This window comes from Peromyscus leucopus, chromosome 23 (assembly GCF_004664715.2).
Source record: "Peromyscus leucopus breed LL Stock chromosome 23, UCI_PerLeu_2.1, whole genome shotgun sequence".
NCBI classification, from domain to species: Eukaryota; Metazoa; Chordata; class Mammalia; order Rodentia; family Cricetidae; genus Peromyscus; species Peromyscus leucopus.
In genome coordinates this window covers 12,467,003-12,494,455 of record NC_051082.1, presented here as the reverse complement: position 1 = coordinate 12,494,455, position 27,453 = coordinate 12,467,003, and the positions used below count along the sequence as shown (strand labels likewise).

General features: G+C 44.8%; 1 protein-coding gene across 7 annotated transcripts in view; it reads right to left on the bottom strand.

The window, feature by feature from the left end:
* Hectd4 (HECT domain E3 ubiquitin protein ligase 4) overlaps positions 1 to 27,453 on the bottom strand; it is a 171,952-nt gene that overhangs the window by 95,797 nt on the left and 48,702 nt on the right. For all 7 annotated transcript variants that reach the window (XM_037198666.1, XM_037198667.1, XM_028855651.1 and 4 more), the window contains exons 5-9: positions 25,529 to 25,637; positions 23,436 to 23,574; positions 20,032 to 20,202; positions 6,558 to 6,750; positions 2,385 to 2,543 (exon numbers count right to left, since the gene is read on the bottom strand). In XM_037198666.1, coding sequence (XP_037054561.1) covers positions 2,385 to 2,543; positions 6,558 to 6,750; positions 20,032 to 20,202; positions 23,436 to 23,574; positions 25,529 to 25,637 — 771 coding nt within the window. The remainder of the gene's footprint in view (positions 1 to 2,384; positions 2,544 to 6,557; positions 6,751 to 20,031; positions 20,203 to 23,435; positions 23,575 to 25,528; positions 25,638 to 27,453) is intronic.

The window sequence follows — 27,453 nt, the reverse complement described above, 5'->3', positions numbered from 1 at the left end:
TATTTGTGCACCCCAATAAAGCTTATCTGAAGATCAAAGGAAAAAGCCAGCCACTACTTTAACATAGAAGTCAGGCAATGGTAGCATACACCTTTAATCCTAGCATTCGGGCGATAGAGATTCATCTGGATCTCTGTGAGTTCAAGGACACACTAGAAACAGAGCCAGGAATGGTGGCACACACCTTTAATCCCAGCACTAACCATAGAGGTCTGGAGACAGACAGGAAGTGACGTAGATGAGGGGAGAGAGGAAGTGAGATGGCAGAGCAGAGAAGGAACATAAGTATGAGTATACAGGAAGAGCCCTCTCCTTGGGCTGAGATTTCTAGTGGTAAGAATGTGGCTGGTTTCTTTCTGCTTTCCTGATCTCTCAGTTTTGACCCCAATATCTAGCTCCAGGCTTTTTATTAATAAGACCGTTAAACAATTCGTCTTACATGGGTGTGGTGGTGCACACCTTTAATCCCAGCACTCAGGAGGTAGAGACAGGAGGATCTCTGAGTTTGATGCCAGCCTGGTCTACAGAGTGAAATCCAGGACAGCCAGGGCTACATAGAGAAACGCTGTCTCAAAAAACCAAAACCCAAAACCAAAACAAAACAAAAAAATACCCATTTCTTACCATTCCAAGTTGAGACTCCAAGAAGTCTCTCCTTTCTAGCCCACTCCACAGTGACTTACTTGTACCCCCACATTCTGCAACAAGTACACCTGGCTCCTCTTTCCAACAATGACCATTTCTCATTGTCACAAACATTATCACTCCTCAGAGCTCCTAAAAGTCAGCTCAGCCCAACTACCTAGTAGCCCCTATGGTCTAAAGGCAAGAACTGGGGCTGGAGAGATGGCTCAGAGGTTAAGGGCACTGACTGCTCTTCCAGAGGACCTGAGTTCAATTCCCAGCACCCACATGGTGGCTCACAGCCATCTGTAATGAGATCTGGTGCCCTCTGCTGTATACATAATAAATAAAAAAATCTTTAAAAAAAAATAAAAAATAAAGGCAAGAACTGGTGTCTCCTTGTGCTGAGACCCATGGTAACCAACGTGGATCAGGCCACAGAAGGAAACATTTCCTGGACTGATATGGAACCACAACGGCATCAACTGTGTCCTCGTGGGATATGGTCCATGAAGAACCATTCTAACTGGCAGTGGTGGCACATGCCTTTAATTCCAGCACTCGAGAGGCAGAGCCAGACAGATCTCTGTGAGTTCCAGGCCAGCCTAGTCTGGTCTACAGAGTGAGATCCAGGACAGGCACCAAAACTACACAGAGAAATCCTGTCTCGAAAAACCAAAAAAAAAGAACCATTCTAATCAAATGGGTCTAAATTCAGGAAGTGAAAAAGACCCAAAACCCAAGAGACCTTTAATCCCTGAACTCAAGAGGCAGAGACAGGTGGATTGCTATAGTTCTAGACCAGATAAGGCTACATGGTAAGACTCTGCATGAAAAAATGAAACAAGTTTAGCCAGGTGGTAGTGGCGCAAGCCTTTAATTCCAATACTAAGGAGGCAGGGGCAGGCAAATCTCTGTGAGTTCCAAGCCAGCCTGGTCTACAGAGCTAGTTTCCAGGACAGCTAGGGTTGTTACACAGAGAAAGTCTGTCTCAAAAACCAAAATAAATAAATTAATTAATTAAATTAAATAAAAATATAAAACAAGTTCAAAAAGTTCTATTTTGAGGGCTGGGATGTAGCTCAGGGGTAAGAACATACACAGGCCCTGGGTGCTATCCTCAGCCCCAGATCAACTGACAAATTCTCAGGCTGTAACTCCTTGACCATTATTATTTTGTTATCAGAAAACAACTATAACAGAGTAAATTTAAAACAATAAATAACAATGCTCCATATTTCAGAGTTAGAGACTGTGGTGGTTTGGATGAGAAATGTTCCTATTGGCTCAGGAATCTGAACACTCAGTCTTCCGTTGGTGATGCTGCTTGGAGAAGCTATGGGGAGGTGCAGCCTTCGGGAGGAAATATGTCAATGGAGACAGGCTTTGAGATTTTAAAGCCTCACACTTTCCAGATCATTCTCTCTCTCCTTCAACCTTGTGCTGAAAGATGTGATTTCTAACTGGGTGTGGTGATGCACAACTTTAATCCTAGCATTCAGAGGGAGAGACAGGCAGACTCTGTGAGTTCAAAGACTGCCTGGTCTACAACATGAGTTCCAGGACAGCCAGGGCTGTATAGACTGTCTCAGCTTCTTGCTCTGCTGTCATCCCTCCCTTCTATGACAGACCCTTATTCCTCTGGAACAGTATCCAAATAAACTCTTCTTAAGTTACCTTTGGTCATGGTGTGTTATCAGAGCAACAGAATAGTAATACTAAGATACATCAGGAAGAGCATTACAAATAAATCTACTTACTTTTTAAAGACGACAGACCACTTGTTCCACCAAAAAGAGAGCGGGTGGCAGAGCTGCCTGACCCCCCTGGAGGTGGGACCAGCATCACCAAGTATGTGCCACAAGTGTACATGGGTGTCTTCCGCAGCATTTTCAGAGGAAGGCCACAGCTAGTATTTGCTGGAGAGGAGAATGAAAGTACTTAGTAAAAGTAGTTTGCATTCTGATGAATCTGATTAACAAAACAGACTTGGATATAATGAGGGAGTCTGCACTGAAACCAAGACAAGCCGTGAATAGAAAGGGAGGGAGTTGGAGAGTTAGCTCAGTGATTATGAGCACTGGCTGCTTTTCCAGGGAACCCAGGTTCAATTCCCAATTCCTACGGAGCACTCGCAACTGTCTGTAAGTCTAGTTCCAGGGAACTTGAATCTCTCTTCTAACGTCTGAGAGTACTCGGCATACAAGCGGTGATGCACAGACATACATGTAGGCAAAACACCCATCATATTAAATAAAAGAAAATAAAAAGATTAAGCAGGAAGAGTAAGAATTATTTGCTGACTCCAAGATGCCTATGGGGTGGTCTGACTGTCCTGAAGGTGTTCCCAATGGCCAGTAAGCCTTAGGACTCTAAAAATCCTTCCAAAAGAATGAATGCTTACAAGGAATAAATCTCAAAATAGAATTCCTATTGTCATTTAACTGGGAGTTGATAATTAAGCTATTAAGCTGTTTTTTTTCTTTCTTTCTTCCTTTTTTTTTTTTTTTTTTGTTTGTTTGTTTCTTAAGACAGGGTTTCTCTCTGTCCTTACTTTGCAGACCAGGCTGGTCTCAAACTCACAGAGATCTGCCTGCCTCTGCCTCCCGGGTGCTGCGATTAAACATACTTAAAGACATACTGGCAGCCGGGCGGTGGTGGCGCACGCCTTTAATCCCAGCACTTGGGAGGCAGAGCCAGGCGGATCTCTGTGAGTTCGAGGCCAGCCTGGGCTACCAAGTGAGTTCCAGGAAAAAAGGCGCAAAGCTACACAGAGAAACCCTGTCTCGAAAAACCAAAAAAAAAAAAAAAAAAAAAAAAGACACACTGGCTCGGACGGCCTGGAACTCACAGATAACCACATGACTCTGGTGCCTGAGTGCCCACAGCTTAAAGCAGGACATTTCTGATACAGTAATTTTAAACCTGCATGGCTTACAATATCTATTATATATAGATTTCTTTCTGGTTTGAGGGTCAGTGACATATCATCAACAGAATAATTATTGTTTCTAGTCAGGAGGTTTGGAATGCACATCATCTCCCCCGTGTCCAGGCACTGAAGAGTGGACTTAAGGTTTGTAGGTGAGCTCAGTGAGGACCTTAGCAGGGAGCACACCAGAGCTTTGGGAAGCTGTCAGGTTATAAAACACAACTAATTATTCACAGTCTTAACAGAGAGAAAAATCATTCTTGGGGTTTAGATTAGGAAAGTGGAAGCTATTCCTTTTTTCCCTTCCTTCCTTCCTTCCTTCCTTCCTTCCTTCTTTCCTTCCTTCCTAACTCGTATATTTTAAATTGCCCACAGAGATCAGAAAAGGACATTGGATCCCCTGGAGATGGAGTGACAGGTGGCTGTGAGCCACAGTGTAGGTGCTAGGAACCTAACCCCAGTCTTCTGCAAGAGCAGCAAAGAAACCTATTCTTTCTGATGCTTTGAATACTTCTGCTTCAAACAGCTCCATTTTTAAAAAACTTAAGCCCTCAACAAATATATTCTTTATCCAGAACATCAATTCCTGTGGTAATGAAAATCTATAAAGTAATGAATGGAAAACTTCAGCAACTGTGCAACCTAATATGTTCATCAAGATGTTTTTACAGACACGTACTGAAAGGAAGTATGTTTTAGCTTGTCACAGAACAAAACTCCACATTTTAAAAATTATTTTTATTATTTATGATTGGGTTAGTATGCATACTGCGTGTGTGTGTGTGTGTGTGTGTGTGTGTGTGTGTGTGTGTGTGTGAGAAATGTGTATATCCATGGGTGTGGAGGTCTGAAGTCAACTTCAGTAACATTACTAAGGAGCTGTCAACTTCACTTTTGCTGTTTCTGTTTTCAGGCAAGGTCTTCCTGTAGCCTTGGCTGGCCTGGAACTCAGAGACCCGCAGCACTCCCCCAGTCCTGGGAATACAACAGTGCACCACTATAACCAGCTTTTTTCCTCAAATGTTGAGAGCAAATTCAGGGAGCAAACTATACTATCTCTCTAGCTCATTTTGTGAATATTCAACTAATTTTCACAGAGCTGCTGGAATTTCAGTGCAGTAGCATCATGTTAAATGAACACAAACATTCATATAAAGGACAATAAATTCACATTTTCAATAAAGATAACAGTTTTCACAAAAACTCTAAATGTGTATTGTTGGGCGTTTTGTGTGTTGTGATTTTCAGACAGGGTCTCTCAGTAGCTGAGGCTGCCTCATCTTCCCAAGTGCTAGGTTTACAGGGATGAGCCGTCACACCCTACCCTACCCCAAATTCTAACTACAATATTGCCTTCTGAGGTCTAGATGGTTCTGCGGTTAGGAGCCATTGTTGCTCTTCCAGAAGACCCAGGTTTAATTCCAGTACCATGGCGGGTTACAGCCATCTGTAACATCTGTAACTCCAGTTCCTGGAGATCCAACACTCTCTTCTGGTCCATGAGAAGACACAAGTGTAGTACACAGTGTCTACAAACAAAACATACATACACATAAAATAACACACACACACATAGCACTAGCAGCTGGGTATGGCAGTCTACTACTATGGATCCTACTTCAGTGGTAAAGACTGGGAGAGTATCTGTGGAGCTGGGAGGTAGGTTGTTGTTTTTTCTTTTTCTTTCGTTAGTTAACAAAGAAATCAAAGCTGGGCGGCGGCGGTGGTACCAGTGGTGCACTCTTTTAATTCCAGCACTTGTGAGGCAGAGTCAGGCGGATCTCTGTGAGTTCAAGGCCAGCTTGGTCTACAGAGCAAGATCCAGGACAGGTACCAAAACTACACAGAGAAACCCTGTCTCAGAAAAAAAAAAAGAAAGAAAGAAAGAAAAAAAGAAAACAGATGTACTAAGTATACTGAAAAGAATTTGGTGGGCATAGAGGTATAAACATAGATCATTATTTTAGCCTGGCATGAAAGCGCCTACTTTTGGATGTCTTCTTTACATTTGTTTATTTACTGTGTGTGTGTATGTGTACATATATAATTCTGTGGAGTTGGTTCTCTGCTTTCACCTTTTACATGGGATCCAGGGACCAAACTCGGGTCATCAGCTTTGACCACAAATACCTTTGCCCAATGAGCCATCTTGCCAACCCCCAAAACATTTACTTAGCTAAAAAGAACTGTTCTGGGGGCTGGAGAGATGCCTCAGAGGTTAAGAGCACTGGCTGTTGTTCCAAAGGTCCTGAGTTCAATTCCCAGCAACCACATGGTGGCTCACAACCATCTATAATGAGATCTGGTCTTCAGGGATGCGTGGAGACAGAACACTATATACATAATAAACAAACAAACAAACAAACAAACAAGAACAAACTGTTCTGTACAAAGTATCTCCTTTGACTCAACTGGCCTAACCACGATAAAGCAAGCATTAACAAAGTACTCACAGTGATACCATAGAGGCCCGTGGCAACAAGCCATTGTCCTTACACTCTAATATAACAATAAAGTATTTACTAGACAGCCTCATATGAATACACCACAAGAGCTTTTCTTCCTAGTATTTCAAACAGTGAAAGGATTAAAGCAGAGAATCAAATCCATTTTAGCTCAGACTCAGATACTCTTTTTTTTTTTTTCCAGGAGGGTTTAGGGTGATCTCACATAGCCCAGGCTGGCCTCCCACTCACCATCCCCCTGCCTCAGCTGCCAAAGTGCTAGGACTACAGGTGTATACTGCTGAAGCTAGCTGCATCCCATGTCTTCCCTGACAGTGGTGGTGCAGAGACAGCTACAGGTAAGGCAGGACTGTTCCAGGCTCACACTCTGCCACAGCTTGGACTGCTGGTCACTGTGGGGGGGGGGGTGCACTGTTCCAGGGCTCCCACTCTGCCACAGCTTGGACTGCTGGTCACCGTGGGGGAGGTGCAGGGAAGGGGCTGTGTGTGCTGCACTGAGGAGTGGTAGGCAGGTGGTCAGGAAGAGGCAAACCCACCTGCTTGATCCTCCTTCAGGGTGTTGGAGATGGTAGAGCCAGTCAGGGCCGCCAGTGTCGCCGATGGGGAGGCTCTGTACCGAGACAGTCTGCTCAGGAGCATCTCATTAATGCTTTTGGCAGATTCACCCTCTTTTCGCATTAGAATTGTACGTTCCTGAAGTGGGCTGGCTACAAATACCCCATTTTCCACCTAATATTTAAAGAAGAAAAGAGGTTCTGATGATGCTTCCATCCAATTAGCAGATATCTTTATAAATTATTTCTGTGACCAAGATGCTTACAAAGCATTTTCCAGCCACCTGAGCAAATGCATCTTTCCATGCAAACCACATCCATGCTCCAAAGGAGCCGCTTCAGACAGGTAAGGCTAAGCTCACACTCAGAGCTGTCGTTTTTTTTCATAGCAGCCCATATTCAAAGTGAAATCAGCCAACATTAATACAATCCGCAAAACGTTGTTGATTAGAACCCTTTTACTGAATCCCAGAGGCAGTTGCTCACTAATTATGAGCCTTCTGACAGGTACAAGAAAGAGAGAGGAAAACAAATCAACCAGGCCTTCATTTGCTGCTGAGGACAACTGTGAGGTTAATGTGTTTTAGAAATGTAACTAGTTGCTAAGACCTAACTGCTCTTCCCATAGTAGCGAGCACTAGCACCAGCTGACTGGGCATGGCAGAGCAATTCTGGAGCAAGCCAGGCTGGCTAAGACACACAGCAAACTTCAAGTGTACCTTCTCCGGCCTGCCAGTTCTCTCACTCAGCATGGACTACTCCCCAGCAAAGTCCCTCAACAATATGCATCTGACTCGAAACAAACCACCTACCTACTTTCCTTCTCTCTGTCTTTCTTTCCTTCCCTGTAGCAGGCTTTCTTTTGGGCCATCAACCAGCTCCCAAATGAAGACATGGAGACTTAATCACAGTCATAAATGCACAGCTTTAGCTTAGCTTGTTTCTGGCTAGCTTTTCAAACTTAACTTAACCTGTTTCTCTTCATCTGCATCTTGCCTTAGGCTTTTTACCTTTCCTTCATTCTGTATGTCCTACTCTGTTTCAGAATATTACTTTAACTATGTTGTGGGAGCCCGTTCTCGGGTTCCTCGTGACTTTACCCAGCAGGTCCACATAGAGGATGATCAGGACCACGGGCCTGAGTGCAGGGGTCTGAGATGCTCTGCACTCGGCTGTGCTGGGGGAGGAGGTCTTTTGCTCCACCCCTTGGCGTCTCTATAAAAACCCTGGGGCAGAGACAGTCCGGGCCCGTTGGAAAAGGTTCCAGGCCCTCTCGAGGCTATCCTTTATTATCTATCTGTTCATCTCCAAAAAATTCTCTGCAATAAATCCTTCTATCTAATATTTCCTGCTGCTCATACTCAAGAAAACTCTGGGAAGCTGTGGGGGTGGTGGGTAAACGCCTCACACTATGTAAAGGTTTGTGTATGCTACATTTGTTTAACAATGTAAAGATAAGTTGCTTTGCCTGCTTAAGGCCCCTGATTGGTCTAATAAAAAGCTGAACAGCTAATAGCTAGGCAGTAGAGGGATAGGCATGGCTGGCAGAAAGGGAGAATAAATAGGAGGAGGAATGAATCTAGACTCTGAGAGAGAACAAGAACAAAGAGAGAATGAGGGAGAAAGAGAGAAAGATGCGCTGAGCCTGCCAGCCAGGCAGCTGACAGACAGACAGACATGGAGTAGGACATACATGATAAAAGAAAGGTAAAAAGCCTGGAGGCAAAACATAGATGAGAGAAATAGGTTATTAAGTTATAAGAACTAGTGGGGGATCTCTGTGAGTTTGAGGCCAGCCTGGTTTACAGAGCGAGATCCAGGACAGCCAGGGCTACACAGAGAAACCTTGTCGAGTCAAGCATTCATAATAATAATAAGTCTCCATGTCATGATTTGGGGGGCTGGAGGTCCAAGAAAGCCTATTACACTTCCCTCCATCTTTCTTTCTTTTCCTTTTTTTGAGACAGGGTCTCATGTAGCCCAGGCTGACCTCAAGTTCACATATAGTCAAAGCTGGCCTTGGCCTCCCAGTGTTGGGATTACAGATTTGCAAATCATGTCTCTGCCTTCTTTCTTTCTTTTCTTTTCTTTTCTTCTTTTATTTATTTTTTTTTTTTTGAGACAGGGTTTCTCTGTGTAGCTTTGCGCCTTTCCTGGAACTCACTTGGCAGCCCAGGCTGGCCTCGAATTCACAGAGATCCGCCTGGTTCTGCCTCCCGAGTGCTGGGATTAAAGGCGTGCGCCACCACCACCCAGCGCCTTCTTCCTTTTTTTCAAAAACTTCCCTGCTTTTCTCATTGCTGAAGACTCAGATCACTTCCCAGAAGCTTCTCTTCCTCATTTCTTCTCCAGTTCAAGGCCCTGTGTTCTCCCCCTGCCAACTTCCCCAGGAGAAGCAGCTCTCGAGCCACCTGAGACTGCTCTCAAGGCCTGGCTTCTCTCGCCCCTCTTCCTCGCCTCTTTTTCCTGACTGCTTTCTCTGCTTTCAAACACAGAACAGCCCACTTGGATTCACTGTCAAATGACTCAGATCTGGGCCAGTGGGGTTTTTTTGTTTTTGTTTTGTTTTTTGGTTTTTTTTGGGGGGGGAGGGATTGGTTTTTTTTTTGTTTGTTTGTTTGTTTGTTTGTTTGTTTTTTGGTTTTTCAAGACAGGGTTTCTCTGTAGCTTTGGAGCCTGTCCTGGACTAGCTCTGTAGACCAGGCTGGCCTCGAACTCACAGAGATCCGCCTCCCAAGTATTGGGATTAAAGGTTTGTGCCACCACCACCCAGTTTGAAAGAATGTGTCTTTAAAACAAAGACTTTGATCCATCTCAGGAGGCCTGTGTTAACCAATGCTCCTGGCAAACCCAGCCTCCTAGACATGGAGGGCCTCAGAGACCCATCCCACCAGGGAAGAGAGCAAGCCTGGCCTGCTGCTGCAACCCCTGAAGATAAGAACGAGGGTGCCACGGGCCAGGCCTTTAGAAGCCCACAGAAAGCAAAGCCGGGTCCAGAGGGAAAGGCTGGCAGCAAAGGGCAAGGGAAAGCATGAAACTGAGAAGTGCAGTCAGAAGATCCCAGGGCAGCTGCACACGTGTTCGCAGAGAAGGAGGGGCTTTCTGGGGAGCCCCAGGCTGCTGCTCTGCTCCCACACCCTCTGTTTCTCACTAGGTTCGGCCTCGTAACTCTGGACCTTCTCACGAACACCACCCCGCACAGCTCACTGTAACCTAAAGACTGAACCACCCACCTTCCCCTTAACTCCCTTGCGGGTGGCCATGGCCACAGACCTTTGGAGTTTCTGCTTCTGTGGTCTCCGCGGCATAGCCCTTCCCTGGTTTATTACTGTAAGCACTTACTTTGTCTAAGTAGGTGGAGCCAACAGGGACCCTGCTGGCTCCTCTCCTGCCTCCTAGCTCCACATTTCCACTTATGGAAGCCACTGATTTGGTGCCCAAGAACTCAGCTGGAACACTGTACCCAGAACTTCCCAGGGCTGGCTCAATCCCATCATTCAGATCTCAGAAAGTCACCAACTCACAGGTGACTTCCTGTCACCAGCAGCCTTCCCTGCTTGCCCATCAGTGCCCCACCATCCACAACTCAGCATGTCCCACTGCTCCTCTCTGAAATGACCACACAGTAACTCATTCATGGCCTGACCTTGAATGCCAGCTGCCTGAGGGGTGCATGCCTGCAGCCTTGGTCACCAGAACATCCCCAGCCCTGGGGAGGCATTTCCCATAGGTCCTCCCTCACATGCAGCTCCAGCCTCTGTGGTTACACCCCATTTCTCTACTGCTTCTGCTTTAAGCCGTGTCCTCCTTATCTCACGGGCTCCCACCCCTGCCTCTGGCATTTCTACTTAAGTTGCCTTTTGTTCCCTAAAATTTAATACATCTACTTCTTACTGCATTATTTTACCCACACCCTCATGCTATTTATGTTACACAACTCTAAATATAACCCTGTAAAAGCATCCAAGACAAAAATCGATCTTATTAAGCTTGGCATTCAAAAGCACTACCATTTGGCCCTATGAGGAAATCAATAGCTAATGTAAAACAGTCTCTTACTACACTCAATGCTCTGCAAACTGAGAGGACAGAGCACCAGTGAGCAGCAGGACTAAATGTGTACAGTCTCAGTGTTGGGGTGACTGTACAGACAAGCAACCACCATCTTGAGTTCGGCTGTACCCCTTGCAAAATAGGTTATCCCTTGGGTATGTTAACTGTTAATAATCCCTCGTGGAGGAGTGGGGAGGGTCAGAGACCCTCACTTGAATATCCAGCCACTTCCTACCACCTGTTGTAAGCATCTCTGCCTTAACTATACATGGCCCTGGGGAAGTATATATAGTTTATATAGCATATATTAACCAGGGAAGACATGGAAAGAAGGTCTCCCTTTCTGCAGCTGCAAGGAAGTCCTGGTGGGTAAAGGCTTTTCAGGTGCCCCCTGTTGGGGGAGGAGCTCCCACATTCCCACAAACTAACCTCTCATCCTCTCATCTATAGTCTGTAAGGAAGCCTAATAAACTCATTGGTTTTCTGGAGTGAACTTGGGCGGTTTTAGCAACACTCAGCCATGCAGCTCAGAGAGTACATGACTACTGAGCTCAAAAGGAGGACACAGCTGGAGGGGTGAGAAGCAGTGCAGTTAGCAGCGACAAGGGCTTCTCCCCCAGTGCAGGTCACTGGCCAGCTCTAGCCAGCCTTCTCCTTAGAGAATTAGCCACATAGCACCCAGCAATCACTGTAAAACATAAGTCAGTCCTGGGACTGCAGAGATGCCTCAGGAGTTACGAGCACTTGACTCCCATCATCTACTTAGGGTGGCTCACAACTGTAACTCTAGCTCCAGGGATCCGATGTCCCTGGCCTCTGTGGACACTGGCACTCACATACACAGACACATAATTAAAAATAAAATATTTTTTAAAGTCCCATAAATCCACATCCTTTCCTGTTTAAGCCCTTTGTTGACTTCCCAGTTACACTAAAACCCATGACACTGGGCTGGAGAAATGGCTCAGTCGGGAAGGACATTTGCTGTCAAGCCTGAGGAACCCACAAGTTGTCCTCTGACCTCTATACGCATGGCAAGTGCATCCCCTCCCATGCAAACGAATGAATGCATTTTAAACAATCTATTCTACTAGGAAGGCCGTGAGGGCTGGCATCTGCTAACTGACTCAGTCCCAGCTGCTTCAGCCTGGCCCTCTGTCACCAGGTTCTCAGTGACCATGGCCTGTCCCCTCCTGGATACCACACTCGCCTTCTACTGCAGGCCTTGTTACTTGCTGTCCCCTCTTTGCAGACTGTCTACTCTCTGCAATTTGCCAGGATTGTTCTAATTTTAGCATCGAGGTGCCATGTCATAAGGAATCCTTTGGTCCCAAGCAAACTGCTCACCCTGCCTGTTAGGAAGGGCCCCACCAGCCACCTAAGACACAGGAGATCCTGTCCTCTCCAACTGCCCTACTTTCTTCCCTCCCAGCATTTAGTATTTATGTTTTTCTTCCCCTTTCTTAATTAACTCCCATGCTCCTACCCAAGTCCGTGATGACAAAGGTTCACCAACCAGCTACCCAGACAAAGCAATATAGCAGTTACTCACTGAAACTAAGTAAACAGCCAGGCATGCTGGCAAATGCTTTTAAGCCAGTATTCTAGGAGCAGAGGCCAGTCTGATCTACATAGAAGGATCCTGCCTCAAAAAGGAAAACAACAACAAAAGGCTTGGGGGAATGAAGGAGAGGAGCTTACTTGTCTAGGTCATAGTTGGTGGGAATCAACTCTTAGGGAGAAGGGGGAGAGACCCAGGACTTGAGAAGAGAGCACAAGAGGTAAGGTGCCACTGAGTCCCACCATGAGAAGCAGTGTTTACAGGAGCCGGGGACCTTCCAGGCAAAACAAGCAGGACCTAAGAAGAGTGCTCTGAGAGGTACAGAGTGTCAGGAGTCCCCAGCACAGGGTCCAGGCAGGCTGCTGTGCAGGCAGTTCTAGAGCCTCAAAGGTTGGAATTCTGAGTCTGGAGTTTCAGGAGGCCCTTACCCCCGGACAGAATGACCTAGCCTGTAGTACCGCACTGTGAGTTCCCCCAACTCTAAACTTGACCATATTGCTTTTGCACATAAGCATGAGGTTCAGAGGAGCATGATGAGTGCTCTGCTCCCTATAAAAAACTCCTTCCTGTAAGCCAGCCACATAAGGCCCTGCTTCAGCCTGGACTACTGTGGGTAATGGGGGGCGGGGGGCATGGCCACCTTCCAGGTCCCAGTCCAGTCTGAAGGTGTTATGGCTGCTGTGCCCACAGGCAGCACAAGAGATGCACATGGCCACTGCTAGAGTCACTTGTCTGGTGCCCTCCACACTCCCTCCCCCTTCTCTCCACTTGCTGCAGGTCGCAGGAATCTATCATAAGAACTCAGCTGGTTATGGCAAACCTGGAGGGATCAGGAGGATCTGGAGGGATCAGGGAATTCCTCCAGAGGAAGCCAAATTCCAAGGAGTTTTTGGTGTTACTTGGCTTGTTATATATCAGCTGTCTTCTGTTATGAAAATCATGTGTGCCTTCATAGTTTTCCCAATTGACTTTTCCCTAAGAAGGGCTAACAGTGTGGACTGACCACTCTCTGGACATACACATTCCAGGTATTTGGAGAACTGCCTCAGGAAAGGCTTTCTCTGGAATCAGATTATCTCCCTTGGCCACTTTCAAGGACTAGCAGTAATAACAGTCCACATGCAAGTCTCCTGATTTAAGACAAATTCCACAAGGAGACACCGCCTAGGTCAGGTGGATGTTCAGTAATAGCTTTACACAATTTAGCTCGGACCCTCCTTTCTTACAGCCTTACTAACTTTATAGACCTCTAACTCCTTACCTAACCACTTCTAGGAATATTTGGATAACCTTCTGCACTGACAGCTATGCTCAGCCAGAACCCCAGTTCAAGCCTCCCTGTAATTATCATCATTGGCAGCATCCGGCCAGGTCCATCCCCAGATGGAGGAAAGTACCTTATTAGAGATACCTCAGTATTCTCTAAGAACAGACCTAAGCCTCCAGACTACCTGTTTGAGAAGGCCTGGCGGATGTGCCAATTAAGCTTTACTTCTTCCTTTCCCAAACCTTACCTCTAGTTCCAGATCTCCCTTTAACTATCACCAGAGGCATCCAGCTGTACACAGGTTGCCTGGTGACCAAGCACACTTTCCCAACCCTGCAGAAAAACGGCAGATAGCCTGGACAGATAGGAGTCACAGGAAAAAAAAACAAACCAGTTTTATTTTCTCCCATTGGCCTAGCAACTTATAGATTTTTTTTTTTTTTTTTTTTTTTTTTTTTTGGTTTTTCGAGACAGGGTTCCTCTGTGTAGCTTTGCGCCTTTCCTGGAGCTCACTTGGTAGCCCAGGCTGGCCTTGAACTCACAGAGATCCGCCTGGTTCTGCCTCCCGAGTGCTGGGATTAAAGGCATGCGCCACCACCGCCCGGCTAGATTAACATTTTCTACCAATCACATTTAAGACTATAGTTGAGCACATAAGAGCCTTCTTCTTAGATATTACCTGAATTTAGCCTTTAGTTAATTCATTTCCCCATTGGTCACTTCCCTTTGGGGTTGCAAATGATAATTAACGGTTATTGCCTCCCTATGTGATTCTTACCACCCCTCTGTTTGACCCTGGAAGCCTGGCTTTGAACTGCTAAGGGAATACTGCATGTAAGTGTATATATACAGGACTTCCAGGGCACTGGAGGACAGAGAAGAGAAAAGAGAATGGAAGAACTATATGGGTAAGAACTTGAGAGGAACAAACTGAGATGGGGAAGAAGTAGATTGAAGGGCTAGAAGAGAGTACTAGAGGAATAAAATGGAAGATGAGGAAAAGCCAGATGGGGAAGAACAAGATGAGGAAGAACTAGATGAGGAGAGAAAAGGAGATGGGAGAAGAGATGATATGGGAAAGAACAAGATAGATGAAAACCTGGAAGGGGCAAAACTAGATGAAGGAATTAAGATAGAACCTAGAGGGGACCACAGACAAGTGTAGAGAGAAATCAGGCTAGAAATGAGCTAAATACGAGAGCAAAATATAAGCTTATAACTGACACAGAATAATAAAGGATATGAACTAAGGAGTTTTGTGTACATTAGATTCATTTCTTCTCATCAAAGATTAATTTCAGCTAGTTGTAGGACCCTGGAGGGGACTATTGAGGGGCTGGACCCCCATAGTCCCTGATACCCACTCACGCCTTATCTTAGTTCTTTCTTTCCTTTCTTTCTGCATGTGCTGGTTTGTTTTTTGTGAACCTGACACAAGCTAGGTCATCTTGAAGAGAGCACCTCAAACTAAGAAAATGCCACCATTAAGATTAGCCTATAGGCATTTTCTTCCTTTTTCTTCTTTTTTGTTTGTTTATTTTTGATTTTCTTTCTTTTTCTTCTTTGTTGTTTGTTTGTTTGTTTTGTGTTTTGTGTTTCTGGTTTTTGTTTGTTTGCTTTTTGTTTTTGAGATAGGGTCTCACTATATAACCCTGGCTATCTTGGAACTCACTATTAGACCAGGCTGGCCTTGAATTCACAGAGATTGCCAGGTGGTGGTAGTGGCGGCAGCAGTGGCCCATGCCTTTAATCCCAGCACTCAGGAGACAGAGCCAGGCGGATCTCTATGAGTTGGAGGCCAGCCTTGTCTACAGAGATCACCTGCCTTTGCCTCCTGGAGTGCTGAGATTAAAGGGAAGTGCAACCATGCCCTGGCTCAAATTTTCTGGATTAATGATTGGTGGGGGAGGGTCCTGCCCACAATGGGTGGTGCCACCCCTGGGCAGGGTTCCTGGGCTGTATAGAAAAGCAGGCTGAGTAAGCCATAGAGAGCAAGCCAATAAGCAGCACCCTCCATGAACTCTGCTTCAGTTCCTGCCTCCAGATTCCTGCCTTAAATTCCTGTCCTGACTTCCCTGCATGATGGACCATAAGCTGTAAACTAAAATAAAGCCTCTCCTCCTCAGGTTGTTTTCGGTCACAGTGTTTGATCAGAGCTTTGAACTAATACAATGTGTATGTGTACATGTAGGTGTGTGTGTGTCATGACAGGTGCTGGGAGGTCAGAGCACAACCTGTGGGAGTCATTCTTTCCTTCTACCATATGGGTCCTGGGATTAAATTCAAGTGCTCAGGCTAGATAGCAGGTTCCCTTACTTACTGAGCCATCTCACTGGCCCCTACATCCCATCTCTTACATCGTACACCTAAGTGTCTTCCTATAATGGTTACTTAATCGTTGTAAAAGGCATTTCATGACAAGTCGTTTTGAAAGACGAGCCATTTAGTTAAATCCTATGACAGCTTCCTCATTTGAGTTCTGCACCGCCAATCCAGGGACAGGCTCTGGCGGAAGGCAGCCTAAGCACCTGCAGTAGAAAGCCATATGCCAAATGAGGAAGAAGAGCAGCTAGAGCGGACGGAAGGGGTCTTGGAAAGGAGTTGTGGATCATGATTGCTAGAAGGATGGGCACACAAGGCTTTTCCACAGGAAGGTGAGCAGTTTCTGTAACCGTGTACAGATCAATTACATCGCACACAGCTACATGCTCAAGAAAAAGGAAGGCTGTTTGACCACTTAACAACAAAAAGTAAACCACGGCTGGACTGGGAAAGAGCTGTGTGGTGGTGTGATGTTCGTACCTCAAGAAGGTTCTAGAGAGGATGAAAGGCCAGACATGGTGGCACACACCTTTAATGCCGGCACTCAGGAGGCAGAGGCAGGCGGATCTCTGTAAGTCTGAGGACAGCCTGGACAACAGAGTGAGACAACTCACTATGACTAAAGACAAAAAAGAAAGGAGAGAAGGAAGAGAGGAGCCAGCCAAATATGGTGGCTCAGCTCCTGACACCCGCACTCGAAAGTCTTAGGGCAGGACCTGTGAGGTGTAAGTGTTGGTATAAGTGAGGTACACACCTCAGCAGGTACAGGTGTTGCCCATCCAAGTCCTGGGGAAGGAGACCTGGAGACACGAAGCACACGGCTGATCTGTTTGGTCAGACCTCCCCCAGTGATTCAAAGGTCTCCTTCCGACCTAAAGCATGCTCCCCTCCTCAGCCTTTGCTTTCCGCTGCAGCAAGGCTGTTTCATCACCTCCAGCAGGTGTGGCCTTTGACTGCAAAACCAGGTCCCTAAACACAGCTTCGCGTTGTCTTCACAGCTGGCTCATACTTTGGGAATCAGTTTACCATGGGTGTGAAAATACATCTCTATTTTTGCATCGAGAAACCTACTGGCTAGCCTAGTCTTTCCTAATTCCTCATCATTTAGTATATGTGTGTTTTATGTCTAGAAAGTTTAGAATTCTCACTGTATTCTAACTAATCTAAAATTTCACAATAATGTACCACTTTCCATTCTTGTGTCAGATATCTATTAAAGCCCGGTATCATTTATTCTGAAATATCTTTATATATATATATATATTTTTAGCCAGGCAATGGTGGCATACGTTTTTGTTTGTTTGTTTATTATGTAAGGCTTTGCGCCTTTCCTGGATCTCACTCCGTAGACCAGACTGGCCTCGAACTCAGAGATCCACCTGCCTCTGCCTCCCAAGTGCTGGGATTAAAGGCGTGAGCCACCACCGCCCGGCTGGCATACGCTTTTAATCCCAGAGGCTTTGAGTCCGAGGCCAGCTGGGTCTCCAGAGTGAGCAACCTTATCATGAAAAACAAAAACAAAATTATTGTATTTTACGTATATGGATGTTTTGCTTGTATGTGTGTCTATACCCCACGTCTGTGCAGTGCCTAAGGAGGTCAGAAGAGGGCACTGGATCCCCTGAAACTGGAGTTACAGATAGTTGTGAGCCACCAAGAGGGTGCTGGAAACTGAGGGGCCATGTTGGAGGAGCTGCAGTCGGCAATGGGGCTTATGGAGTACAGCTCACTGTTAGCACAGCTAAGCCTGGGGGAGGGGTGTTTGTCTCCAGGACGCCCCTTACTTCTGCTGTGGCTTCTCCTGCTTGCTGCTATGGTGTTCTTACCGGATCTGGCATGGTGTGATTGCTAAGGAAGAATCCCACTGGATCTAGTATAATGTGGTTGTTTCATGAGAAAATCCCACTCCTCACTGGGCAATTTACTTGCAGATCATAATGAAGATGGTTTTTATAGAAAAATGATGCTTAGTTAGATCAATGATTTAAAGATACAGGGTTAAAAGTCCTGTGCTCATTGCATGAGTTGGCTGTTTGAAACCTGGAGCTTATGCAGGGACACTTGGCTCAGTCTGGGAGGAAGGGACTGGACCTGCCTGGACTGAGTCTACCAGGTTGATCGCAGTCCTCAGGGGAGGATTTGCCCTGGAGGAGGTGGGAATGGGGGGTAGGCTGGGGGTAAGAGGAGGGGGTGGGAGGGGGAGAATAGGGGAACCCGTGGCTGATATGTAGAACTGAATGGTATTGTAAAATAAAATAAATAAAATTAAAAAAAAAAAAAAAGTTGGATGGTTTTGCCTTGAACAGGCCCAGGCCAAAATTAAGGACTATAATTATCCCTCTTCTAGAGGGAGCAAAGGGTACTATGGGTCTTATATCACCAGGGAAGCATAGGATGAAGATGGACATTGCTGATCGCAGTAGCACATTCCTGTAATCCCAGCACTCTGGAAGCAGAGGCAGGAAGATCACTGCTAGTTCAAGGCTAGACGGAGCTACACAGTGAGTTCCAGGTCAGTTAAGGCTACATAGTGAGGTCATGCCTTAAAAACAAAACAAAATAAAAATCTACTTTGGCTCATAAAAAAAAAAAAAGATACAGGGTTAAGACAGTGAAGATGATTGGGGAAATAGTTTAGGTTGCTCTGACAGTTGCTCTAACGAGAGATACAAAAAAGAAATAAGATGAGAAGACACCCTCTTTCTGCTAGATGTGAGAGGCGCTGAGGACGGAAAATGAGAACAAGGAAGTTTCACCCACTGTAGATAGGCCCATGAACTCTGCCTGTGGAAAACCAGCCTGATGAGCAAAGAAGGCAATTATGTCCCAACACCCAAGGTTAGGTCTGAGTTCCTTGGTCATATAGCTTACAGATTTAATCACAGGTTTCAGTGTCCCCTCTGAAAAAACAAAGTTGTGAAAGGAAATTAAATGACCCTATTGTGTGTAAAGAAAAACAAAAAAAGGACTGGTTATCTAGACCACTTGAGTAAGGTTTTGTAGAGAATAAGGAGAAGAATTTGCTACATTGCACTGCAAACTGCTGTTAGCCAGGAAAAAGGCACTGGCTGAACTATACTTGGCTTGCTTTAAAGTTTGTTAATCAATAATAAAAGAATCATTGCCTTGGGATGAACACGTCATGGTGGGAAAAATAATACAAAGGAAAATATTTAACTACATGTGAGCTTCTAAGAAAATATGTAATTTGTGATCATAATGTGATTTCCTCTTGTGTAAAGATTTTAATTTGTTTTCGGAAAATATGTAATTTGTGGTTGTGAAGTAATCTTTCTTTTTGTGTGTGTAGAAATTTCTGTCTTAGGTATAAAAAGGTAAAGAGTAAAATAAAGAAAGGAAATAAGTTTTGCTCCCTCAGATAAATCTCCTGTGTGTTCAGTCACCGCCTCCACATCTCTCCAGTTTCTCTGACCTGCTGGAGCTGGACTCCGGCAGTAAACCAAATTCTAATACCCTAGAAGAACAGCCAGTGCTCTTAACCACTGAGCCATCTCTCCAGGCCTCTCTTCTTTCTTCCTTTTTTAGACATGGCCTTGCTATGTAGTACAAGTCATTCTTAAGCGCATTATGTAGCACAGGCTGGCCTCAAGAACATGATCCTCCTTGCCCCAGCCTTCCCAGCCTTCTGGGTCATCATCATATTTGGCTTTCCCAAGTTCTTTATCTGGCAAACTAGACTGGTTCTCTCACTGCCTAAAATCATTACTTATTTTCTTAGTTATTTATGAGTAATCTTTTATTTATTCACTACCATCATCCCAATCTACTCAACTGCCCTGCAGCCAGAACTCAAGCTCCTCTTGATCTGCGAGGACCCTGACCATGTTCTCACCCACAGGGTAGAATACTATTTATTGGCTCACAGTGAGTATTCAGCTGACATCCAATACCTTCTCATAGCTCCAACTGTGACATCCCAGGTGCCCACTTCTGCCCATGGGGCTGTTCTTGCTACTTCAGTTATGCCCACAAGCATTTCTGCTAAGACCCTCCTACAATGCATACAGTAATGTCATCTCTCTTTGCCAGATTACTCTTCAGAAAGACAGGATCCACTGACCCCACACAGCTCTAAATCAGAAGTCTCCAAGGGCATCCAAGAGGAGGAAAACCAGTGCCAAAGAAACTGGGCACACTGGGCACTATAAGGGTTGCAGGCTCCTTATAGATGGGCCTGAAATGAAAGCAAAAAATATTTTTCTGAAATGATACAAAATGAGAGTTAAACTCACCATAAGTTCAAAAATGTCCATGAAGACAGAATGTCCCTTTGGGGTTTTCTCATTCAGACTTGCAGGAGACCAGATCCAGTAGAAGTAAGTGCCATCCGAGGAAAGGTGCACGGTGCTCATGGTACTGCCTGCGGGGAGGGGACTGGCTGGCATGGGCACTGTCTGGCACACCTGGACAGGAAAGAGGGCCCTTCATTAGAGGGATGCAGAGATTTTTTTTCTGTTTGTTTTTTAGATTGATTGATTGATTGATTATGTATACAGTGTTCTGCCTGCATGTGTGCCTGCAAGCCAGAAGAGGGCACCAGATCTCATTACAGATGTTGTGATTGAACTGAAGTGGGGGGCGCTGTCTCTGGAAGAGCAGCCAGTGCTCTTAACCTCTGAGCCGTCTCTCCAGCACTTGATTTTTTTTTTTTTTTTTTTTAAAACAAGGTCTCACTATGTAGCTCTGGCTGTCTGGGAACTAATTCTATAGACCAGGCTGGTTTTTGAAATCACAAGAGATCTGCCTGCCTCTGCCTCTTGAGTGTTGGGATTAAAGGCATGCGCCACCACGCCTGACACAGGATGAAGAAATTCTAATCTGATGTGACAGCTCATTGGCACTTTGAAGTCCAAAAGGAAAATTCATTAGGTTTCTCATCAGAATAAAACTGTTATTTATATCCACAAATAAAACATAAAAATATATAGTAAGAGCATAAAAGTTCATAAAATGGACTATAAAATAAATATGAGGGGCTGGAGAGATGGCTCAGAGGTTAAGAGTACTGATTGATCTTCCAGAGGTCCTGAGTTCAATTCCCAGCAACTACATGGTGGCTCACAACCATCTGTAATGAGATCTGGCACCCTCTTCTGGCCTGCAGGCATATATGCAGGCAGAACACTGTATACATATAAATAAATAAATCTTTAAAAAATAAATAAATATGAACAGCCAAGCAACAAATGCAAATAGACTTTAATTCCAGTTACATTTTGATAGAAAAACATTTACTAAATCCTTTGAATCAGCTATGCATGTATGTTCTAACATTAAAAACAAAATTTAAAAAGTAAACATGGAGTACATGCTGTAATCCCAGCACCAAGGAGCCAAAGGTAAGATCAGGAATTTAAGGTCTTCTGTGGCTACACAGTGAAGGCCAGCTTGAGTTACATGAGATTGTGTGGTGATATATTATGTACCCTAATAAAACTGCCTGAAGATCAGACAACAGAGCCAGCCACTGAATTAGATACAGAGCTGGCAGTGGTGGCACGCACCTTTAATCCCAGCACTTGAGATATCATGCCTTTGCTTGAGAAGCACACATGCTTTTAATCCCAGGAAGTAATGTGGCAGGGCAGAGAAAGGTACATAAGGCGTGAAGAAACAGGAACTCTCTCTCTTTAGGCTGAGGATTTTGTAGAGGTAAGAACTGGTGGCTGGCTGTTCTGCTTCTCTGATCTTTCAGCTTTCACCCTGATATCTGGCTCTGGGTTTTTTATTAAAAGACCATCTAAGATGCGAACAACAAGATGGTTTTAGGGGAAAAAAAGTCTTTAAGCCACATGTGATAGCACACTCCTATTAACCCAGCAACTCAAGAGAGTGAGGCAGGAAGATCCTACCCATGAAACACATATATGCACATACACACATAAACACACACACACATATACATGTATACACATGGGGATGGTGTTGGGGTGGGTCAACATGAAGTTCTAGAGAAGTAATATCTTCAGAAATTCTCTTAGGAGATAAATTTCAAAACACAAACTGTATTTAACAGCTAGGAACCACATATTTATGTCCAAAGCACCTGATTAAGAAGAGCCTACCTAAAAGTGACTTCATAAATATGAAAGGGCATGAGAGAGACAGGAGAAGGAAGTTAAAAAGGAAAAGCAGAGAAAGAGAAGAAGGGAAAAGGAGAAAAGAAAAAAGAAGGCCCCTGGTACCAAAAGACAGCACTAGTCCCAGCCCCAGCCCTGAGCACAGGAAGTGCCCTCCAGCACCAACACATTGATTTTTTCCCCAGACAATTAGCACTTAAAATGAGAGGAAGGAAGGAAGGAAGGAAGGAAGGAAGGAAGGAAGGAAGGAAGGAAGGAAGGAAGGAAGGAAGGAAGGGAGGAAAGAAGGAAGGAAAGAGAGAGAGAAAGGGAAGGAAGGAAGGAAGGAAGGAAGGAAGGAAGGAAGGAAGGAAGGAAGGAAGAAAGGAAGAGAAGAAGAGGTGAAAAACTCACAGTGAAGACAGTTTTCAGTCATTCATTTCTTTGGCTCAGCCACTAGTCTTGCTATACATAGCAAGATCCAAAGAACAAACGCAAACCACGTTTGCTGACTGGTGTGGAGCCACATGTCTGTGTTCCCAGGAGAAGGCACAGGAGTTCAGTCATCTTCAGCTACACTGGGAGCTTGAGGCCAGCTGGGGCTAAAAACCAGGTCTGGGCAGATGGGCAGGTGGTTCAAAGAGCACAATGCAAGTCTGCCCACCCGAGTTTGAGCTTCAGAACCCAGAGAGGAAAAGAACCAACCCCTCTGACCTGATAGATCGACTGTGGTATGAATGTACCACACTCACACAGCTGCCATGTTAGGAGGACCAAAACCACCTGCAACTCCAGCTCCAAGGGATATGATGTCCTCATTAGGCCTCTATAGGCACCTGTTCTCACAGGGTATACATTCACACGTACACACACACACACACACACACACACACACCTAATAAAAATTTTAAATAAATAAAAAATTTAAAAATATTAAGAACACATCCATGGGCAAGCTGGCAAGCTGGGTGTGGTTAAAGCTACTTGGTAATAAGTCTGACTACCTGAGTTTCATCTCCAGGATCCATAGGATGGAAGAAAGAGATGGACTCCCAGAAGCAAGTGTCTTCCCCCAAAAAAATGAATGAATAATTAAATGTAATAATACAAATAAAAATAGCTATAAAAATTTCTAAATAATAATTATTAAATGAATACATTCATTCAAATAGAAATAAATAATGAACAAATAAGAAATGTTAAGACAAATTAAAAAGCACATTCACTCAAATCACTAGGAAAAGCCTAAAGGGTAACAACCCAGAAAAGTGCTGTGCCAGCCAGGCAGTGTTGGCGCACACCTTTAATACCAGCACACGGGAGGCAGAGCCAGGCGGATCTCTGTGAGTTCGAGACCAGCCTGGTCTACAGCACAAGATCCAGGACAGGCACCAAAACTACAAAAGAGAAACCCTGTCTCGAAAAACAAAAACAAAAAAAAAAAGAAAGAAAAAAAAAAGGGGGGCTGTGTCGGCGTGTGTGTGTGTGTGTGTGTGTGTGTGTGTGTGTGTGTGTGTGTACTGGCTGGCATTACTTATGCCTCCAAGACACAGATAGCATGGTGCTCTGCTGCTTACCTGCAGTGTGTTCTGGTCTAGGACCTGAAAAAGGGAATGAGGTTTATTGTCAAAAGACACAGGGCGATGGAGGAGGTGGCCACTGCCATACGCCACCCATCCTGGTTCCAGCTCCTCATTGCGGCAGTACACAAACCCTCTGGAAGACAAGAGATACAGGTGGAACGTCAGGCTGTATCTGCAGCCCTACACGGGTCTATATAGATACAAACATTTCTGACCTAATCCTTTTAAATGACTACCTAGGCCAAATAGATAAGAGAGAAGAAGCAGGTTTTATATTAACATCAAAACTGACAAATTACAGCAAACATTTAATTTCCATAAAGATGAAAGAAGGAGGAGAAAAATCAGAGAAAGGGTCTGACTTACTAAACATATCTCAACTAAAAACATCTCAACTACAGTTTGACAGAATTCACAGAAGTTATTTAACTGAAAGTCACCTTAAATGTAATGTCAAATCCATGTACAAAAATGATTTAACCAGAAACAAGTCCATTTATCAACAAGAATTCATGACACCATTGTATAAAAAAAAGCTTTAGGCTGTAATCAGAGACACCAGGAAATGATCATGAGCTCAGGGTTATCCTTGCCTACACAGGCAGTTTGAAGTCAGGCTGTGCTATCATAAGACACCATGTATCAAAAAAAAAAAAAAAAAAAAAAAAAAAAAGGATATTAGCTAGAGGGCTGCAGAGATGGTTCAGTGATTAAGAGTACTGACTGCTCTTCCAGAGGACCCGGGTTCAATTCCCAGTACCTAGACCGCAGCTTACAACTATCTGTAATTCCAATTCCAGGGGACCCAATACCCATAGCAAAACATCAATGCACATAAAATATATAGAAAAGAAGAGGAAGAAGAGGAGGAGAAGGAAGAGAAGGAGGATGAGGAGGAAGAGGAGGAAGAAGAAAGGAAGTCAGGTAGTGGTGGCGCAGGCCTTTAATCCTACCACTCGGGAAGCAGAGGCAGGTGGCTCTCTCTGAGTTCGAGGCCAGCCTGGGCTACACAGAGAAACCCTGTCTTGGGGAAAAAAAAAAAGAAAAAAGGAAGGAAGGAAGGAAGGAAGGAAGGAAGGAAGGAAGGAAGGAAGGAAGGAAGGAAGGAAGGAAGGAAGGAAGGAAGATGGCTGGGCAGTTGAGAGTACTTCTTGCCTTCGCAAAGGACCTGAGCTCAGTTCTCAGCACCCACACAGCAGCTCACAACTACCTATAACTCCAACTCCAGGGACCCTGCATACATACAATACTAAAAATAAAAATCTTGTGCTGGAGAGATGACTTGGCAGTTAAGAGCACTTTTTGCTCTTGCTGAGAACCTAGGTTCAAGTCCCAGCACCCCCATGGCAGCTCACAACCATCTGTCACTGCACTCCAGAGGATCTGACACTGTCTTCTGACTTCCACAGGCACCAGGCTCACATGTGTGCATATACATACTTAGATAGAGGCAAAATATTCACACACATGAAATAAAGTAATTAAGTCTTTGTTAAAAAGAAGACAAATAGGGGCTGGAGAGATGGCTCAACGGGTAAGAGCACTGGCTGCTCTTCCAGAGGACCCAGGTTCAATTCCCAGCACCCACATGGCAGCTCACAACTGTCTGTAACTCCAGTTCCAGGGGATCTGACACCCTCACACAGACATACATGCAGGTAAAACACCAATGAACATAAAGTAAAATAAATAAATAATATATTTTTTTTAAAAATACAAATAAAAGTCTTTTGTTTTGTTTTGTTTTGCTTTTAGAGACAGAGTTTCTCTGGGTAACCCTGGTTGTCCTGGAACTCACTCTGTAGACCAGGCTGGCCTCAAACTCAAGAGATCTGCCTGCCTCTGCCTCCCGAGTGTTGGCACTAAAGGCGTGTGCTGACATCCAAGAGGACTTTCTGGCCGGGTGACCAAGCACCTCCGTCACAGAAAAGCTGGAGCACTCTTACAGAGCAAGAGCTGGGGAGACAGGGCCTGCTTGTGAGCTAGACTTGCTCCTTGGTCACTATCAGAGGATCAGGACCCTGGCTGGAGTCTCTTTCACAGACTTGTGAAGCGCTCCAGCCACACTGGGCAAGCCCCCAACTGACCTGAGAGTGCCATGCAGTCCAGAGCCCAACTTGCTGACTCCTCTTCCAGCTGAGTTGGTAGTGTACAGGTAACGCCCGTCTGCGGTGAGGCAGCGCCCCAAGTCAGCATCTGAAATCAGTGCCACACACAATGAGGCTATAAAAATGCAAACTGACTAACATGTATTCCCAGTTCAAATAAAAATTTCAATGTTACCTCAACAGTAGATGGCTTGAACCTCCAAATTGAACACAGAAAAGGCATGTGGGAATTTGGACCAGTTTCAGGGACTGAGGACATGGTTATTAGCAGGCCACTCAAAAGGCCTGAGTCAATTTTGACATCCCTAACTGACCGGCAATGCCCGAGAATGAGCACTTAGTAAGAAGGCTCTCGGGAACCAGGATTTCATTAGATAGAGGACTGTGGGCCTCTCCATCTGTAACACGGGGATAAAAACGTACCTCACGGGCTGCGCTGCAGCTAGCAGAGACCACACATAGCAGTGCACCTAAGTTGCTCTCTGGTGCCAAGCCAATGTTCCCTAGTGGCAATGGAATTACATTGTACAGTAATGGCAAATGTGGAACTAAATAAAATCATCTTCTTTGGACTTGCCATTTGGATATTCCAATTTTATCTGCAAAGACTGGCATGAAAGCATGACCTCCTTTTTAAAAAATGTCCTATTACAATTACTTATCTATTGATTTAGGGGGGTGGTCAGAGGAAAATCTACAGACTATTCTCTCCTTCCACGTGGGACCCGAGGACCGAAGTCAGATGTCATACTTCGCGGCAAGCGCCTGTACCTGTTGAGTCATTTCCCCAGCCCACTTCCCTTCTTACAGCTCCCACCTGGCTATGGGTTCCCCATTCTAAAAAACAGTTTATGTGGTAGTTAAATGACTACTAACCTATTTTCCCAAGAATTTGCCTTAAAATGAGGATGTAGGTAAAGTTTCCAGTGTTTATTTTTATAATCTTTCCCTCATTGTATTTCAAGAGATTTGGTCTGACTGAATGAAGCATGTCATACTAGAGGAAATTCAATGTCACATCACTCAAACCAGCACTGGATCTGGTATCATCAACAATTTTCAGTCTACTAATCTGAGAGAATAGAGACCTACTAATTCCTACAAAAAAAGGAAAAAACAAAGGAAAGAAGAAAACTAGTAAAAGTATATGATCATTTTAGAATATGAGTTGACCCCCTAAACTTTTTGTAGTGTTCTGTAAGATTTATTTTATGTACCTGGGCACTGCGCCTGCATGTATGTGCACCACACATGTACTGCCTGCAGAGGTCAGAAGACAGCTATTCCCTGCCACGTAGGGGCTGGGACTCAAACCAGAGTCTCTGAAAGAGCAATCAGTACTCTCTATATAGATTTTTTTTTTTGGGGGGGGGGGGGGGCGGGGGGAGGGAGAATTTTCCAAGACAGGGTTTCTTCGTGTAGCTTTGGCTGGAACTTGCTCTCTAAACCAGGCTGACCTTGAACTCATAGAGATCTGGCTGCCTCTGACACCACAACTTGGTTGCAATCAGTACTTTTTTTTTTAAAGATTTATTTATTGCCGGGCAGTGGTGGCGCACGCCTTTAATCCCAGCACTCGGGAGGCAGAGCCAGGCGGATCTCTGTGAGTTCGAGGCCAGCCTGGGCTACCAAGTGAGTTCCAGGAAAGGCACAAAGCTACACAGAGAAACCCTGTCTCGAAAAACCAAAAAAAAAAAAAAAAAAAAAAAAAAAAAAAAAAAGATTTATTTATTTATTTATTTATTTATTTAACGTGCACTGGTGTTTTGCCTATACTCTGTGTGAGGGCATTGGATCCCCTGAAACTGGAGTTACAGACAGTTGTGAGCTGCCATGTGGGTGCTGGGAATTGAACCCCGGTCCTCTGGAAGAGCAGCCAGTGCTCTTAACCACTGAGCCATCTT